This window comes from Vipera berus (genome assembly GCF_964194415.1).
Source record: "Vipera berus genome assembly, chromosome: 13".
NCBI classification, from domain to species: domain Eukaryota; kingdom Metazoa; phylum Chordata; class Lepidosauria; order Squamata; family Viperidae; genus Vipera; species Vipera berus.
Window position 1 is genome coordinate 4,636,451 of NC_138216.1, and position 19,011 is coordinate 4,655,461.

The 19,011-nt window shown below is 46.0% G+C and overlaps 1 protein-coding gene across 1 annotated transcript in view; it reads right to left on the reverse strand.

The window, feature by feature from the left end:
- Positions 1-237: 237 nt before the first annotated feature.
- The window catches only part of TRRAP (transformation/transcription domain associated protein), a 118,782-nt gene continuing 100,008 nt past the window's right edge, over positions 238-19,011 (reverse strand). Inside the window, 5 exon segments of the mRNA XM_081337953.1 lie at positions 238-1,541; positions 4,023-4,217; positions 7,775-7,978; positions 10,466-10,650; positions 14,867-15,084. Coding sequence (XP_081194079.1) covers positions 1,257-1,541; positions 4,023-4,217; positions 7,775-7,978; positions 10,466-10,650; positions 14,867-15,084 — 1,087 coding nt within the window. The 3' untranslated portion in view covers positions 238-1,256.

The following is a 19,011-nucleotide window of genomic DNA, read 5'->3' on the forward strand; positions in this document are numbered from 1 at the left end:
GGGAAAAAAAAGGTTCACTCCTTACAAATTTGAACTGGAACATTCTCAATATTGCAGTACGGTTTTATATATATATATATATATATATATATATATATATATATATATATATATATATATATATATATATATATATATATATATATATATATATATATATATATATATATATATATATATGTATATATATATGTGTATATATATATATATATATATATATATATATATATATATATATGTATGTATATATAGACAGATAGATAAAAAAAGGCTAAGATGGATGCGATAAAAACAATTTCTTTCTCTTTTCTTTTTAAATTACAAAGTTAAAACACACACACAAAAAAACAAAAAAAATAACAACACCCAGCTCCTCGGGATGTCGCTGAAGGATATACGTTTAAAATGTGTCGGAGCCGGAAACGAAAAAGACACCATGGGGTGTTCAAAAAGTTTTTGGATTTGCACGAATGGGTTTCTTCCAAATACTTGTTTTAACGGACAACAATTTCAGCTTTAGAAAGTTCCGCTTAGGCCTAAGGGATTCACTAACCCAGAAATGAGTTCCTTTTCACCGTAGAAAGCTCTGCAGGGGGAAAAAATAAAGTAGCACAATTGGATCGTTGTTGTTTTTTTTTACCAAATAGCAACCAAAACAATAACACCACCAGCCAAAAAAAAAAAAAGGATTTTTTCTGTACATCTTTCTTACAAAAAAAAAAAAATTCGCTGTACAATGCCCCTAACTTGCCTACATTTTTGCCTGGATTAAAATGATCTTTCACCTGTCTTTGTATCGACCGGGAAGTAAAGAGTTTTTTTAAAAAATGGGGGGGGGAATCTTTGCACATCAAGATCCTTGAGGTGGGGATAATTCTTTTTTTCTTTTCTTTTTTTTTTTTATAAAAAAAATTGACTAGGACTCTTGGACAAGTCTCAACTCTTGCCAGGATGTTCACTCTTCTTGCTCACAAAGATAAAAATCAGATTGTTCGATGTGCAAAGTTCAAATCTCGTCCTTTAGATGACACACACACACACACACACACATGCACACCCTGGACTGGAGTGATGTCAGCATGATAAGAAAGAATCTTAACTTTGAGATGAGAGTCTAACAAAGATGACAGCTCGTGGAAACACGATCATGCTGGAAACATCGGGGCCAGGACGAATGAAGAACCATCCGTGATGGGTGTGAAGGACCTCGTCATGTCACAACCGGCTTTGTTAGCCTTCAAGTCTTAAGGACACACCTACAGCCAGGGATGCCAGGCTGGGTCCATGCGACACAGGTTGTCTAAGCTATTAGCGGCCGCAACCAAGGTGTTGACTTTACTCTCTCCGCCTTCGAACTGAGCCAAGTTATGGAGCCGTGTCATGATGGCGGTCACAGCTTTCTGAACCAGCGACACCAGCTGTTGGCTGTCCATGTTCTCCGGCTGACCAGCCGCTGAGAGTGGGGAGGAGGTGTCCTCTTGGGTTTTCTTATGCCAAGCAATGGTTTCATCGCGCAGCACGGTTTTCAGGATGCCGTCAACCTGGAAGAGAAGAAAATAAGAGGTGGGAGGGACCTCGGAGGTCTTCTAGTCCAGCCCCCTGCTCAAGCAGGAGACCCAATACCATTCCAGACAAATGGCTGTCCGGTCTCTTCTTGAAAACCCCCACAACCTCTGGAGGCAAGCTGTTCCACTGATTAATTGTTTGAACTGTCAGGAAATTTCTCCTTATTTCTAGGTTGCTTCTCTCCTTGATTGGTTTCCACCTGTTGCTTCTTGGCCTGCCTTCAGGTGCTTTGGAGAATGGGTTGAAACCGCCCCCCACCCCTCTTCTTTATGGCAACCCCTCAAATTTTGGAAGACTGCTATCGTGTCACCCCTAGTCCTTCTTTTCATTAAACCAGACACACCCAATTCCTGCAAACATTCCTTCAGCCTCCAGCCCCCTAATCATCTTTGTGGCTCTTCTCTGCACTCTTTCCAGAGTCTCGACATCTTTTTTTTTATATCATGGAGACCAAATCTGGATGCAATATTCCAAGGGTGGTCTTACCCAAGGCATTATAAAGTGGTACTAACACTTCCCGTGATCTTTGATTCGTACGATGGTAGGTGAAAGATGAGCTAATTCCATCCAGGGGGCAGGAATGGGCTATTAATTTTTCCAAGGTGCCACAGGACAACCTTGAGCTGTTGTGGAGGGCTGAACCCAAACGGCTGTGAAGAGGTGTAGGCAGACACACACACGCACATATGCAAGTCTTTCAAATATGGCCTCCTTCAACATAAAAGCAATTCATGTGGACCAGGCAGGGCCATACGTGGCTCAGAAGTCATAAAATGCCTAGTTCTGGATTAGAACGATGGTGGAATTTGGGACCAATTCCTGGAAATATTCTCTGATGCTTTCAGGACTTTCTGGGCCTTTATTTGAACTCTTTATGTCAAAATGTTCATTTAAGTATAAGCCAAATAAGAGAGTGTTTGAATGCACAGTCTGGACCAAGCCAGAAGGACTTGAAGCCGGAGGTCTTATACTTCAGAAACAAGGGAAATGATAAAATATTTTAATCGGATCCTCTTTTCGAGAGTGGGGTGGGGAGGTTGCATTTATGATCATTTAGCCAGGATAAGAATCATAATTTATTACAATTTATGATAATTTATCCTGGGCGGTCATTGCAATCTGTTACAATTGATGCTAATTTGGCACAATTTATGGTAACGTCTCCGGGGTGATAATCGTAAATTATTATAAATGTAAATTTCTTTATTGCGGTCATTAACCGGCAGAGTCAAACCGATATTTAAATATCCAGAATATACAAATCTGTATCGACAACATCAGGATAGTTGTGATACTTTTATCTATCTCTACAGATAAAATATGGCTCTGCAGATGGATCGCTCTCTTTCTTTTATTCTTGTTAAACTTAATTTCAATGCTTTTAATACCCTTATATTTATGTCTTTATACAACCGTAAGCCGCCCAGAGTAACTTGAGACAATGATACAGGCGGCATGTAAATTTAATAAGTAAATAGAAACGAAAGAAAACCAGTTTGGTTAAGGCGCCAGGCTAGAAACCAGGAAATGGTGAGTTCTAGTCCCGCCTTAGCCATGCAAGCCAGCTGGGTGACTTTGAGCCAATCACCAGGAGACGGTGAGTTCTAGTCCCGTCTTAGGCATGAACACCAGCTGGGTGACTTTGGGCCAATCACCAGGAGCCCGTGAGTTCTAGTCCCGTTTTAGGCATGAACACCAGCTGGGTGACTTTGGGCCAATCACCAGGAGCCCGTGAGTTCTAGTCCCGTCTTAGGCATGAACACCAGCTGGGTGACTTTGGGCCAATCACCAGGAGCCTGTGAGTTCTAGTCCCGCCTTAGCCATGCAAGCCAGCTGGGTGACTTTGGCCAATCATTCTCTCTCAGCCCAACCCAACTCACAGGATTGTTGTTGTGAGGAAAACAGGAGGAGGAAGGTGTGCTGGATATGTCCACTGCCTTAGGTAAAAGGTAAAGGTAAAGGTTCCCCCGCACATGCGTGCTAGTCGTTTCCGACTCTAGGGGCCACTGCTCATCTCCGTTTCAAAGCCGAAGAGCCAGCGCTTGTCCGAGGACGTCTCCGTGGTCATGTGGCCGGCATGACTAGACGCCAAAGGCGCACGGAACGCTGTTACCTCCCCATCGTAGTGGTCCCTATTTTTCTACTTGCATTTTTACGTGCTTTCGAACAGCTAGGTTGGCAGAAGCTGGGACGAGTAACAGGCGCTCACTCTGCTACGCAGCACTTGGGATTCGACCTGCCAAACTGCCGACCTTCTGATCGACAAGCTCAGCGTCCTAACCCACTGAGCCACCGCGTCCCTATCCACTGCCTTAAGCTACTTCTAAAAAAAATGAAGGCAGCAGACAAATAACAAATAATAAATCGATCGATTTAAAATCCATCCGTCCGTAAACCTTCTGGCAGCCGAGGGAGCGAACAGGTGCCCATTACCAGGGCTGCCACTACACCCTTACCTTGAAGTTTGGCTGAGCAAAACAACGAGCCACGGCAATCATGGAGGCTGTGAGGGGCCCGGAGACCCCGATGGTGGTGAGGAATTCCGAAATGTTTGGGGTGAGCCGGAACGGGACGGGGCGGTTGGCGTCCAGATCCCCGGTAGCGTCGTTGATGTCAAACCGGAAATAGGCCACGTTTAACTTGCCCGTATCCTACGCATTGGGACGACACAACAAGCACAACGTTGGAAGGAACGACAGACGAAAAAGGGGGAAGAAAATCTACTCCAAAATAATAACGCACAGCCCGGGGCCGCCTCCAAAATCTCCAGCGTGGCCCCCAGAGGCTTCCAAACACTTCGACCCCAAATTAATTGTTAACGTGACAGAAAGAGGCAATGCGTAGGACGTCCTCAGCTTACAACCGTTTGTATAGCGGCCGAAGTTACGGCAGCGTCGAGAAAAAGTGAGTGAAGACTTGTTTTTCTTGGGCTCTTGCATTTTTGCTTATTTTTAGGAAGAAAGTGCCAGAAAAAAGGGGTAGCTATTTTTCCCACCTAGGGTTTCCCCCCCCCTTCTTCTGCCTTCTCCCCTCCTTGCGTAATATCTGAATTATTCTCCAACGAATTTATTACCCAAACAAGATCACTTGCAGCACCCCTACGGCCTTAAACCTGAACTTTTTTTTAAATTAGGTATAATGCCAGAAATGGAGGTAGTGACAGATTTTATTTTCCTGGGCTCCAAGATCACCGCAGATGGGGACTGTAGCCAAGAAATTAAAAGACGCTTGCTCCTGGGGAGGAAAGCCATGGCAAATCTAGACAGCACACTAAAAAGCAGAGACATCACCCTGTCAACAAAAGTGCGCATAGTCAAGGCTATGGTCTTCCCAGTTGCCATGTATGGCAGTGAAAGTTGGACCATAAGAAAGGCCGAGCACCAAAGAATTGAGGCCTTTGAACTACGGTGCTGGAGAAGACTCCTGCGAGTCCCTTGGACTGCAAGGCGATCAAACCGGTCGGTCCTAGAGGAGATCCATCCTGACTGCTCTTTAGAAGGCCAGATCCTGAAGCTAAAACTCAAATGCTTTGGCCACCTAATGAGAAGGAAGGACTCACTGGAGAAGAGGCTAATGCTGGGAAAGATTGAGGGCAATAGAAGAAGGGGACGACAGAGAATGAGGTGGCTGGATGGAGTCACTGAAGCAGGAGGCGTGAGCTTAAATGGACTCCAGAAGATGGTAGAGGACAGGAAGTCCTGGAGGAACGTTGTCCATGGGGTCGCGATGGGTCGGACACAGCTTCGCAGCTAACAACAACAACAATGCCAGAAAAGATTGATATATATTTGATTTTACATGGGATAACAGCGGCAAGAATCATAATCCCACAATGCTGGGGAAAAACGAGGAAATACCGCCAGAGGAAGGAATAATTAAAAAAATAAAATAAAATTAGAATGTGCAGAAATTGATAGACTTACTTTGAGGTGGAAAGAAAAAGAAGAAATAGAATACTTTCAAACTGGGGACTTATTTTATCAGCGGCCGGAGAAAAGAATAAAGGGTTAGGAATTAAATTTGTGTTAGCCAATGACAAACGCAGGCAACACCTTTGTTGAACAAGTGCTATTGAATTGCATGAAAAAAAATTAATAAAAACTTTACCAAAAAACATAAAAATAAAAATTCAGATGCTTGGCGACGGCTTGATATTGATGACGGCTGCCGTGTGCCGGGGTGATGCGATGCCCTTTTGCGGCTTTCTGACAACAGGGTAGCTTTTACAACCGTACGCAACCCCTGCAGTGATTCGCTTAACATCCGTGGCAAGAAAGGACGCAAAATGGGGCAAGGCTCCCTTAACAAATATCCCGCGGGCTCCGTTGTAAGCCGAGGACTACCTGTGCTACAAAAGAGGAATGAGTCCCGGTTTTCTGTGTTTAATTTGCAAAATTTTAATGACTAGGGGTTTAGATTTGAACCCACAGACCCCTCCCTCAACCTTTTTTGGGGGGGCAGGGGGTTGTCACGTGGCCCCCTAGAGATTAAGACTGGAAAAAAAGGGGGGGGCAGGCTCTCCCTATTCAATGTTTGCGATAGGCAAGGTCGACATTCAGGCAGAATCCAGAGAGAGGCTTTTTCTAACACACACACACACACACACACACACACACACACAACCAGGCCGGTCAGGATCGGCACAGAGAGGTTAACAAGAAATTCACACACACAAAAAACCAGGCCGGTCAGGATCGGCACAGAGAGGTTAACAAGAAATTCAGCTTTGAACGCAGCCCTCTATTAACCGGCGTATAAAGATGACAGGCATAAACTTTCTCAGCAAGGTATCAATCCTGAATAATGGCTTCTTTTGTTGAGCTGCTGGATGGGTCAGCCCGAGGGGGTGGGAGTGAGTGTGGGTGTGGGGAGGGGGGAAATTGGCTCTTGTTTCTGCTTTTTTTCTCCATGCAGGAATTATCAACGTTCCACCTGACAATGCAGCTGAAAAGGAACGGCTGAGAGCTGGAAGGGGGAGGCAGGGAGGAGGAGGAGGAGGAGGAGGAAGAGGAGGAGGAGGAGGAGGAGGAGGAGGAGGATTATTGTAGGGACCTCAGTACTCTCTGAGCTTGATTGTTTCCTTGCAGACATTTCATTACCCAATTGTTTCCTTGCAGACATTTCATTACCCAACTAGGTAACATCATCAGTGCTAGAAGGGAATAGGGTTTGCAGGGAGGAGGAGGAGGAGGAGGAGGAGGAGGAGGAGGAGGAGGAGAAGGAGGATTGTAGGGACCTCACTGCTCTCTGAGCTTGGTTGTTTCCTTGCAGACATTTCATTACCCAACTAGGTAACATCATCAGTGCTAGAAGGGAATAGGGTTTGCAGAGAGGAGGAGTTGGAGGAGGAGAAGGAGGATTGTAGGGACCTCACTGCTCTCTGAGCTTGGTTGTTTCCTTGCAGACATTCCATTACCCAACTAGGTAACATCATCAGTGCTAGAAGGGAATAGGGTTTGCAGGGAGGAGGAGGAGGAGGAGGAGGAGGAAGAGGAGGAGAAGGAGAAGAGGAGGAGGAGGGGAAGGAGGAGGAGGAGGAGGAGGGATCCATTAAAATTTCAGCAAACTCTTTTCGCCTTAGGAGCAAGTCAAGGAAAAGACCAAAGACTTCTGATCTTCTTCCCAACCTCTTCACCGGCAACGGCCAGATAAGACATCTTGAGTTTCCTTCTTCTGTGAGGAACGGACGCGTGGTGCAAGTGGTCCTCGCCTTACGGCCACCACTGAACCCAACGCTTCCGTTGCTCAGCCAGACAGTTGTTAAGCGGCCCCATTTTGCAACCTTCCTTGCCGCAATTGTTAAGTGAATCCCTGCACTGGTTTTAAGTCAGGCACAGGCTTGTTAAGCGAACCTGCCCTGCCCCGTTCGACTTTTGCTTGTCGGAAGGTCGCAAAAGGGGATCACAGGACCCACCCACCCCCACCCCCGGGACACACTGCGACCGTCGTAAATAGGAGTCCGTTGCCAAGGGTTTGAATTGTGAGGGTTGCGGCCACGGGGGAAGGCTGCAACGGTCGTGTGGGAAAAGATCCAAGTCGCTTTTGGCCAGTGCCGCTGTAACTTCAAACGGTCGCTAAACAATCTCTTGTTAAGTCGAGGGCTACCCGGATCGGGGTGTATGGGCGTGAGGAGTTTCTCCCCCAAAATCTAAACGGGGGTGGTCACTGCACGGGTGACTTCTCATGGACCAGGTCCATCAACACCGACCTGAGCAACCTGCAACATCTCCGGGTTGAGTCGGTTCAGGTGGAAGACGAATTCCGCAAAGCCAATCAGCGCCAGCTGGATGGTGAACATCTTCCGGAAGGTCCAGTAGTCGGTGGCGTTGGGGAACGTGTGAAGGGCCCACTCCTTCAGCATGCTGCGTGGCACCATGTTGCCCTGAACCTCTTTCAGGATATCCCGGAGGACCTGAGAAGGGAAAAGGGAAATTGATCAGGAGGTGGGCTGCTTACCTTGGCTGGCGTAGGGAAGGGGTCTTCAAACTTGGCCCTCTTGATGACTTGTGGACTTCAACTCCCAGAATCCCTCAGCCTGGCTGAGAGATTCTGGGAGTTGAAGTCCACAAGTCATCAAGAGGGCCATGTTTGAAGACCCCTGGTGTAGGACAGTGGTAATAATAATAATAATAAGTCGGAAGGGACCTTGGAGGTCATCTAGTCCAACCCCCTGCTCAGGCAGGAAACCCTATACCATTTCAGACAAATGGCTGGCCAGTCTCTTCTTAAAAACTTCCAGTGTTGGGAGCATTCACCTCTACTCCTCGGACCTCTGCGGGCTGCAATGTCATCACGGTGTGTGTGTGTGTGTGTGTGTGTGTGTGTGTGTCCGCAAAGGCTGGAGAAATGTTATGATTTAAATCTTGAGTTAAAGTCTTGGGGGGGGGAATGGGGTGTCCCTGGCCGTGGACTTTTTCCCCATCCCTTTTGGGATGGTCAAATCTTAACCGCTCCGTGCGGTGTTTCTCAACCTCTGTAACTTTTAAGACCGGTGGACTTCAACTCTCAACTGTGGCTGCGGAATGGCTTTCCCACGCTGCCTTGGGGAATCCTGGGAGTTGACGTCCACCCATCTTCACATTCCCCAGGTAGAGAAACCCTGGACTAAGGGATCCTTCTGATCCTTCCAACTCCTTATCATTCACGGCTGGCTGGAGAATCCTGGAAGTTGAAGGCCATCTATCTTGAAAGCTGCTGAGGTTGAGAAACATTCGTTCAGTTGGTCTCTAAAGGGCTGAGATTGGCCTCAAATCTCTACAGCGTGTTTTTTTTTTTTTTTGCTCCCACACCTTCTGCAGGCAAGCTGGGTCTCACGTGTAAAATATCCGTTAAGTCACCCGTAATGAATTACTACAGCATGAACGGGCTTAATTAATTGGAGTTGGAAATCGAGAGGGGAGAGGCTCGGAAAGAACAATCACTAGACTTGCTCGAATTAAATTATTTAGAGGGACAAAATTTCTCCGAGCCGAAGGCACAAGTGTCTTGCAAAAAAAAAAAAAAAGAGACAGATGCTCCAAGTCCCTTGATTTTTTTTATTTTATTTTTTTTTGGCTAGGCTGGGCAAAAGAATGAAAAGGTTCCTTATTAGCAGGTGAACTTTCGAGATACGGAGCGCCTGGAATTAAAAAAAAAAAACGGGCCCAAGGACAGCCTATAAATTTTAAACCTTTTAAGCTAACCGTTTCTGATCAGAAATGGATGAGCAAGGATGGTAATGGAGGATTAATGTGTACCTACTCCTTCTCGGGAAGAGTCAAACTGTGTTTTAGTCACGAGTCAGGCGATTGAGGGAAAGGCGTGGGAACAGAGTTTAAATGCCAACCGTAAAGGACTACTCTCTTGAGTAAACAACACGAGAACGTAGAATAACAGGGCTGGAAGGGACCGAGTGCCCAAACTGCAACTCAAAATCCTTTTATGTAATCCTCGGGTGCCGGGTGGGCGTGGCCCATTGGGCGGGCGTGGCCCATTGGGTGGGCGTGGCCCATTGGGTGGGCGTGGCCCATTGGGTGGGCGTGGTAACGGCAGACTGGGTGGGACGGAAAAGTTCAATCAATCAATTCCAGCTTTGTGAGAAGTTGAAATTGATTTGATATTGATTTGTAAGCGAAAAGGTGTTAATAAAACCCTCGGACTGGGGCAACGGCACGCGTGCCCACAGAGGGGGCTCTGCGTGCCACCTGTGGCACGTGTGCCATAGGTTCGCTGCCACGGTCATAGGCCATCTACTCCAACCTACTGCTCAAGCAGAAAAAAGCTTTGCAATTTCAGACAAACGGCTCTTCTTTGAAACCTCCAGTTGTTGGAGCATTCACAGCTTCTGGAGGCAGGTTGTTCCGCTGGTTGATTGTTCTAACTGTCAGGAAATTCCTCCTTAGTTCCAGGTTGCTTCTCTCCTTGGTTAGTTTCCATCTGTTGCTTCTTGTCCTGCCTTCGGGCGCTTTGGAGAATAGCTTGACACCCCCCCCCTCTTCTTTGGGCAGCCCCCCAAATATTAAAACATTGCTCTCCTTTCACCCCGAATCCCTCTCTTCATTATGGTAAAGGTAAAGGTTCCCCAGCACATGCGTGCTAGTCATTTCCGACTAGGGGCCGGTGCTCATCTCCGTTTCAAAGCCGAAGAGCCAGCGCTTGTCCGAGGACATCTCCGTGGTCACGTGGCCGGCATGACTAGACGCCAAAGGCGCACGGAACGCTGTTACCTTCCCACCTTCCCCCCATTAAGCTATACTTCCTCAATTCCAGCAACCATTCTTCGTCTGTTTGAGCCGCCAGTCCTTAAATCAATCTTTGCTCTTCTCTGCACTCTTTTGTTTTTAGAATCTTAGTATCTTTTTTCAGTGCCGGTAACCAGAACTGGACGGTAAGTGGACGGCATTTCCCCGGGATGCAGTACCTGATGACTGGCCTGTGTCCCTCGTGCCTGGACGGTCGCCAGCCGGTCGTAGTAGCGAGAAATGGGGCTGTCGTGCTCAATCCCTTTCTTGGCGCACCGTTGCTTGTAGATCTCCACCAGGGACAGAGAAGATGGATTGTCCTCCACAAGGCGCATCTGGGGGGAGACAGCCACAACGCGGGGAACTGGAGAACGGAAACATCGGTGGGGTGGGGAGAGAGGACATATTCATTTCGTGGAAAACAGCAGCAAGGACCACCGCTAAAAAAATTCCAAAACATCCTAGCACACGTCCATCTACCTTCCAATCTTGTCCAGAAGCCCCGGTAATCTTTCTTCTAAAGTCAATATGCCCTTGCTGGTCACTTATGGCCATAACTTTTAAGCTGAAGCACTCAAGGTGGCTATTTTGCGCCTGAAATGTTTGTTGTGCACGCCCTCGTGTCTTGTATCCCTGACAGCCAACAAAGCCTATTCCATATCCTAGCCCAGGGGTGCCCAACCTTGACAACCCGTGGACTTCAAACCCCCAGAGTTGAAGTCCCAGAATTCCGAGAGCTGAAGTCCGCAGCTAGCTGGGGGATTCTGGGAGTTGAATTCCGAGAGCTGAAGTCCGCAGCTAGCTGGGGGGATTCTGGGAGTTGAATTCCGAGAGCTGAAGTCCGCAGCTAGCTGGGGGGATTCTGGGAGTTGAATTCCGAGAGCTGAAGTCCGCAGCTAGCTGGGGATTCTGGGAGTTGAATTCCGAGAGCTGAAGTCCGCAGCTAACTGGGGGATTCGGAGAGTAGAAGTCTCAGAATTTGGGGAGTTGAATTCTGGGAGCTGGAAGCCCACAGTCGGCTAGGGAATTCTGGGAGTTGAAGTCTCATCATTTTCTGAGTTGAATTTCTGGGTGTTGCATTCTGGGAGCTGGAAGTCCACAGGTCTCAAAAGTTGCCAAGGTTGGACAGCCCTGAGCTAGCCTCTTGAGTTGAGCAGATTTTTCACTCAAAATCATGCAAGCTTTGTCCACCCGCAAAATCACAGCTACAATATTGAGCTGATTGATCCACTGCAGATGCTGCCGTTTAAAAAAAAAAATCCACTCAGCACATTTTTAAAGCTTTTCTGACGTTCTACTGGAAACCTTACAGCCACGACAGACAGCTGCAACGTGGCACGCCCTCTTTTGTGGGAGAGGAAAGCGAGGCCACCGTGTGCCCGCGTATGCTTTGCAATGGGTGGACAACTGTTCTCAAGGCTTGGATTGATCCCCAGGTCATCTCTTGAGCAGGGGGAAACAACGGGTGGGGGTTGAAAGAGAGGGCAAAGAGGATGTTTAAATAAAAGCCATAGTATTTCATCAACCATTAGGCAGAAGCTGAGATGATTAAGTGCAGGCCACTGTGATCTTGGGCCATCCCTCACAGCATTCTCAAGAGCTTGAGAAAGAGAAAGGAAGGGGGAGGGGGAGAGAGGGGGTGAAGGAGGGAGGGAGGAAGAGGAAGAGAGAGAGGGGAGAGAGAAGAGAAGAGAGAGAAGAGAAAAGAGAGAGAGAAGAGAGAGGGAAGGAGGGAGGGAGAGAGAGGGATAGAGGGATGAGAGAGAGAAAGAGAAAGACAGAAGAGAGGAAAAGAGAGAGGAGAGAGAAGAGAAACGGAGGGAGGGAGGGAGAGAAGAGAGAAGAGAGAGAGAGAAGAGAGAAAGGGGGAAGGAGGGAGGGAGAGAGAGAAGAGAAAAGAGAGAGAGGGAAGGAGGGAAGGAGAGAGAGATGACAGAGGAGAGAAGAGAGAAGAGAGAGGAGAGAGAAGAGAGAGACGGAGGGAGAGAGAGAAGAAAGAGAAAAGAGAGAGAGAAGAGAGAGAGAGGGAAGGAAGGAAGGGCCGACTGCGTCTTAAGCAGTTGTTTTAACCCCTAGTCTCTCTCGGAGAAAACGTTCTTTATTGATCACGTTCGATCAGTTGCTGAATCTGAATGATTTGGCACAGGTGGCTTTAAAAGGCAGCACGGGTGGCTTTAAAAAGGCCAGATCTGCATCCCGAACGTTGTAGGAGACTCCTTTCCTTTACGTTAGCGCTTCTCTCTGTCTCTCTCTGTCTCTCTCTGTCTCTCTGTCTCTCTCTCTCTCTCTCTCTCTCCTATAACAATAGTAAAGGAATAAAAGAATAAACAATGGAAGTACAATAACGTGAAATTAAAAAGACGAGCGGGGCGGGAGCGAGAAACACAGAGGTAAGGTGGAGTCAGCTAGTCGGTCCTGAAGCCACCTCCAAGCGACATACACTCTTGTTGGGCTTCCAAGCCCAAAAATTTGGACCAGAACCTCCGTCGCTAAGCCATGCGGTCATTAAATGAGTCACCAGCCTTCACAAGGTTTAACTTCCCATTTACGGGCCCTGCCAGATTGCTGTTTCTTTAAAGATAGGCTTGGAAAAGCTCCATTGGTTTTTTAATTTGCCAAGCCTTGGATAGCGTGAATTGGACCTTGTTGCAAACAAATAAGAGCTGTCAAAATTTGGGTGCAGAAAAGAGAAAAGGAAGGGAAAAAAGCATTAAAGTAACAATACATCTCATCTCAAATGGGTTGTTCAAAATGACTCTGATTGAAGTATTTACTTTCCAAGCATATTCTTGGTGGGTGTTTTATTTTTAGATTTTTTCCCCCCTTTTATTATATGCAAAGCGTTATTGTGCGACAGGCCACTATATGTGTAGTCAGCCATTAGTAAACTCACGGAACGCTTAAAAAAAAACTATAATAAATAAAGCCTCCAGAACAAAAAAAAAGGTTTTGTTGAATGCTATAATCAAATATAATTGAGAAGCAAAAAAAAAAAAGACGCACGTAAATTGTAACGGAAGAGAAATCTGACATTTTAACAGAGCGGTATGAATTAACAATGCCAGTATTATGTTATTTTGCCAACACAGAGACCATTATGTTCTGCTGCTAAGCAAGATGGCCGTTAAGTGAATCATGCCCAATTTTATGACCAGTCCAATTTCCTACTCTGCAATACATACACCTCTGAAAGAGGATCGCCCAAGGAAGAAGACGTCACCAATTCACAGGACAGCCTGTTCCACTGGTTGACTCAGCTTGTATCATCTGGTCGTTCCTCTGGATGTCTAACCTGAAACCTACAACCTACTTTTAATAATAATAATAATAATGTTGGAAGGGACCTAGGAGGTCATCTAGTCCAACCCCTGCTCAGGCAGGAAACTCTACACCATTTCAGACAAATGACTGTCCAGTCTCTTCTTAAAAACCTCCAGTGTTGGAGCATTCACCACTTCTGGAGGCAGGTTGTTCCACTGGTTAGTTGTTCTAACTGTCAGGAAGTTTCTCCTTAGTTCCAGGTTGCTTCTCTCCTTGATTTGTTTCCATCTATTTGTTTCCTGACCTGCCTTCTGGTGCTTTGGAGAATAGTTTGACTACCTCTTCTTTGGGGCAGCCCCTGAGATATTGGAACACTGCTATCATGTCACCCCTCACCCTTCTCTTCGTTAAACTAGACATACCCAATTCCAGCAACTGTTCCTTATGATTTACTGGTTCAGCCCTGTCAGGCCACAGAGAATAAGTCCATTTTTGGTGTAACTATCCTTCAGCTATCTGAAGATGACAATCGTTCATCCACTTGGGAGCCTCAACATCTCCAGATCCTTTAACTGTCCCTCACAGGATGTGGTTTCCAGAACTGTCACCATGTTAGTAGATCTGCTCTAACTCCTAATTATTCTCTAATGCACCAGAAGGCAGAAGAAGATGGAAGATTGTTAAAGAGAGATCCAAGGTAGAACGAAGGAGAAATAGGGGTGACAGGAGAGCAGCCTTCCAATGTTTGAGGAGCTGCCCCAAAGAAGAGGGAGTCAAGCTATTCTCCAAAGCGCCTGAAGGCAGGACAAGAAGCAACGGATGGAAACTAACCAAGGAGAGACGCAACCTGGAACTAAGGAGAAATTTCCTGACAGTGAGGACAATTAACCAGTGGAACAACCTGCCTCCAGAAGTTGTGGGTGCTCCGTCACTGGAGGTTTTTAAGAAGAGATTGGACAGCCATTCGACTGGGATGGTATAAGGGTTAGGGTCTTCAAATGTGGCCGTTTTATGACTTGTGAGCTTCTACTCCCAGAACTGCTCCGCCAGCCTGCCTGGCTGAGGAATTCTGGGAGTTGCAAGTCCACAAGTCACAAAAGGGCCACGTTTGAAGACCCCTGGTATGAGGTCTCCTGCCTCATACAGCCAGTGGGTTGGGCTAGAACACCTCTGGGTTCCCTTCCACGGCTATCTTCTATGTTCTGATTTTGGCCTGTCCCTTCTCACAGTTCACAGAACGGAGAACAATCTTTCCCCCACCCACCCACCACCCCAACGTTAAAGCATTTCTGGCGCCCCTTCAACCTTCCCAAACTGACCGGTGAAGAAAAGGTGTCTCTTGGTGGTCTCTTTTCTCTTTTCCAAACAAGGGTTCAGGAGGCGAAGAAGCTGCAGGACCCGTTCCTCTCGGCGCGACTCGGTCAAACAAGCGTCGTTCATGACAAGGTAAGGGTAAATCTTCCCATTGTGGCCTCGGATGTAGAGCCTTCGGGCTGCCGTGTTGTGTTTCTGTACTATCTCTACTCTGGGCATAAATCTATCGTGGGGGAGGGAGGGAGGGGGGGAGGAGAAGGGGGAAAAAAAAGAGATAAAAAGCAGCTGAGTTTCCAGATTCTTAAAGCTTCGTTGTTGTCTTTTTTTTCCCTCCTTGGAGATGAAAGCCAGATATTTAAAAAAAAAAAAAAGAAAGAAAAAACAGAGGAAGAATTCTATTACCTTACTTAAAAAAAACACCCGCTTACAATAGCAAGCCCATTATGCCGTTCGACGAACACCGGCGTTATGAAATTTTTTTTTGTAACGGTACAACCTTTTAAAAGCAACTGCGTTTTTTCTATTACGGAGCTCAGCGTAGATTAGTGTTTTCTCAACTACACACCGTCCCTTTTGTCTCCTCCAAACCGAGCGACAAAACTTCCTTTAAAACGCGCGCAGAGGGAGGGCGGGGGGGGGGGGGGCGGGGGAGAAAGAAGCCCGCTGGAGAACGCAATCGGAAAACCGCTTTTCTGAGCCAGAAACAACACAACCCCTTTGAGGAGATGTGTGTGTGTGTATGTGTGTGTGTGTGTGTGTTTTCCTGAGCACCAGGCCTGGCTGAACTGTGGCATCCTCAAGCGGAGCTAGACTACGGGGTCCCTGAGTCGCAGTCTGGGGAAAAGACTGGTCTGTACACCAGATAGTCCTATTGACTTACAACCACTTGTATAGTGACCGTCTGAAGTTGCAATGGCACCGGGAAAAAGAATTAGGACCGCTTTGCTCTCTCGTTTAGCACATCGTGAGTGCTAGAAAGAAGTGGAGCTGGCTCTCTGTTTATAGAACCAGCCCCTTCTATCTATCTATCTATCTATCTATCTATCTATCTATCTATCTATCTATCTATCTATCTATCTATCTATTAATGGGGCTTATATCCCGCCCTATCTCCCGAAGGACTCAGGGCGGCTAACAGCAATAATATACAATAAATACAGAAATTAAGATAAAATTAAAATTAAAGGCCTCTGTACAATAAATTAAAATTAAAAATTAAAATAAATTAAAAATTAGAGTTAAAAATTGTAAACATAATTAAAATAAAAATTAAACATAATTAAATCCCTGTCAGCCCAGGTCAGCCAGTTGAAAAAAGGAGTGTTTTGAGGCCGCGGCGAAAGGACTGGAGATCTGGGGCCATCCGAAGCTCAGATGATGTTACCTAGTTGGGTAGGGAAACGTCTGCAAGAAAACCATCAAGCTCAGAGTACATCAAGTACATCAAGTACAGTCTTCACCTTCTCTTCCACTCCGCCAACTCCACTCCCTTCTAGCACTGATGATGTTGCCTAGTTTGGTAATGAAACACAAGTCTTCCTTCTCCTTCCCCTCCTCTCCTCTACAAACCCCAATCCCTTCTAGCACTGATGATGTTACCTACTCTGGTAATGCAATGTCTGCAAGAAAACAACCAGGCTCAAGACAGCACCAAGGACCCCAGAGGCTTCCTCTTGCTCTTCCTTCTCCTTCCCTTTCTCCTCCCTCTTCCACTCCGCAAAAACCCCACTCACCCCCTTCTAATACTGACCGTGTTACATAGTTGGGTAATGAGATGTCTGCTAGAAAACAACCCAGCTCAGAGAGCACCCAAGGACCCCCACGGTTCAAATCCTGAGCTACAAAGATCCTCTTTTTTATCAGCGTCTTCTACCACCTTGCTTTCAAAGCCACGGCTTGAAAAGATTTCCCACGAATCCCGTGAAAAAAGAAAACTCGGGATGGCGATATCCAGGATTAACAAGAGTACAATCAAGTTCTCCATTTTACTCGCCTTCCCTTACCGGGCAATTTTGATGTAGTAGTGTGTGGGTTTTGGCATAAGAAATTCTCCTGGAATTTCCACTTCAGCAGTCTGAGCAGAGAAGTTGCTAAGAAAACGGCATTTTTCCTCGATGAGAAAAAATTTGGGCAGCTGTTTGGTCTTGGCCTCCAGGATTTTGATCCACTTCTTCAGTTTCGAAATGAGATTGTGGAGTTTCATGGAGCCCGGCACGCTGAAGTCGAAATCTAGAAGAGAGAAGGGGAGGAAAAAAAGAAGAAAAAAAAAGAAAAACCGTTTGTTAAAAACTTGGACGGAAAGCATTTAAGGCAGGGGTCTTCAAACTTGGCCCTTTTATGACTTGTGGACTTCAACTCCCAGAATTCCTCAGCCAGACATGCTGGCTGAGGAATTCTGGAAGTTGAAGTCCACAAGTCATAAAAGGGCCAAGTTTGAAGACCCCTGATTTAAGGTATTTGCGATGCAGACTCCGTAAGTTTCATTTCCAGAATTTGGTTTCCCTCGCCTTGGGTGTCGCAACGAAAAGGGTAAGAAAACGTGAACACAACCCCCCAAACAAGAACATCATACATCTTCAGAGGTGTAAGAAATCTGGGAAAGAAGTAGCTTTCTCACCAAATGTTTTTAACGGCTGTACGATTTCGGTATTGACTTCACTGTTCTGAATCTTGGTATTTTGCTAAAAAGTAGCTTAGTGCCCTGACTGCTTGCTGGAGCGGAAAAGCAGAGTATAAATCAGACGCAATCGAGTTGTTCCAGCTTTACCATTTTTCGGGACTTTATCCTCTAACCCAGGGGTAGGCAACCTCGGCTCTTTTATGACTCATGGACTTCAACTCCCAGAATTCCTGAGCCAGCTTGGCTGGCTCAGGAATTCTGGGAGTTGAAGTCCATGAGTCATAAAAGAGCCGAGGTTGCCTACCCCTGCTCTAACCCAAGGTTTAAAATAAGACAAGCCACAGTGACTTAGGATGGTCTGTTCCGACTTACACAAGAGTCAAAACGGAATACGAACGAAATAGGCTTCGTGTGCCCCTCTTTTGACATTTTGTGGGTGTTGCTTGCTGCTGGGGTTGCCCTACTTTTAAAAGGAAAAAAAATCTAAATATTTCGTTCTGTGTTAACTGGATAAAAGTAGCTAGACAGCTCCCTCATGGGTCAACTTTCAAAAAGGTTAACTTTTGATGTGCGGTAAATCAAAGGCAATTTCATTTGTAGAACGAAATATTGCCCTACAGAAACATATTATCATTTTTTTTGGGGGGGGAGGGAAATAGGCCTAACATTCAGGTTTGTTTAGAGGAAATCAAATCTCATTCATTTGTTCATTCAACCTGTGGGCTGCCCAATTAATACAGACTCGTAGCAGTTTTGAAAACGTAAAGAAAGAAAGAAAGAAAGAAAGAAAGAAAGAAAGAAAGAAAGAAAGAAAGAAAGAAAGAAAGAAAGAAAGAAAGAAAGAAAGAAAGAAAGAAAGAAAGAAAGGAAGGAAGGAAGGAAGGAAGGAAGGAAGGAAGGAAGGAAGGAAGGAAGGAAGGAAGGAAGGAGGGAGGGAGGGAGGGAGGGAGGGAGGGAGGGAGGAAGGAAAAGAAAGAAAGAAAGAAAGAAAGAAAGAAAGAAAGGAAGGAAGGAAGGAAGGAAGGAAGGAAGGAAGGAAGGAAGGAAGGAAAGAAAAAGAAAGAAAGAAAGAAAGACAAGGAAGGAAGGAAGGAAGGAAGGAAGGAAGGAAGGAAGGAAGGAAAGAAAGAAAGAAAGAAAGAAAGAAAGAAAGAAAGAAAGAAAGAAAGAAAGAAAGAAAGAAAGAAAGAAAGAAAGAAAGAAAGAAAGAAAGAAAGAAAAAGAAAATAAACTATCCATAACAGTCAAATCAGGACAATAGCAATAGATGAGTTGGTGGTGGCATGGCAATTATCTGGCCTAACGACAGAGTTGCCAATATCTGCCTTTCAAGTTTTTTGACAGCACGTATATTTTCTGGCATTTTCATAGACTGTTCCTCAACAGCAATTGACAAGCAGTGACACTGGATAATTTTAATCTCCTCCTCCTCCTCCTCCCCCACCCTAATATTATTTTCATGGCGTGTCTCGCACTTTGTATTCCATTTGTCCCTCAATGTCTGTTTTTTATTACCCCGCAATCATATTT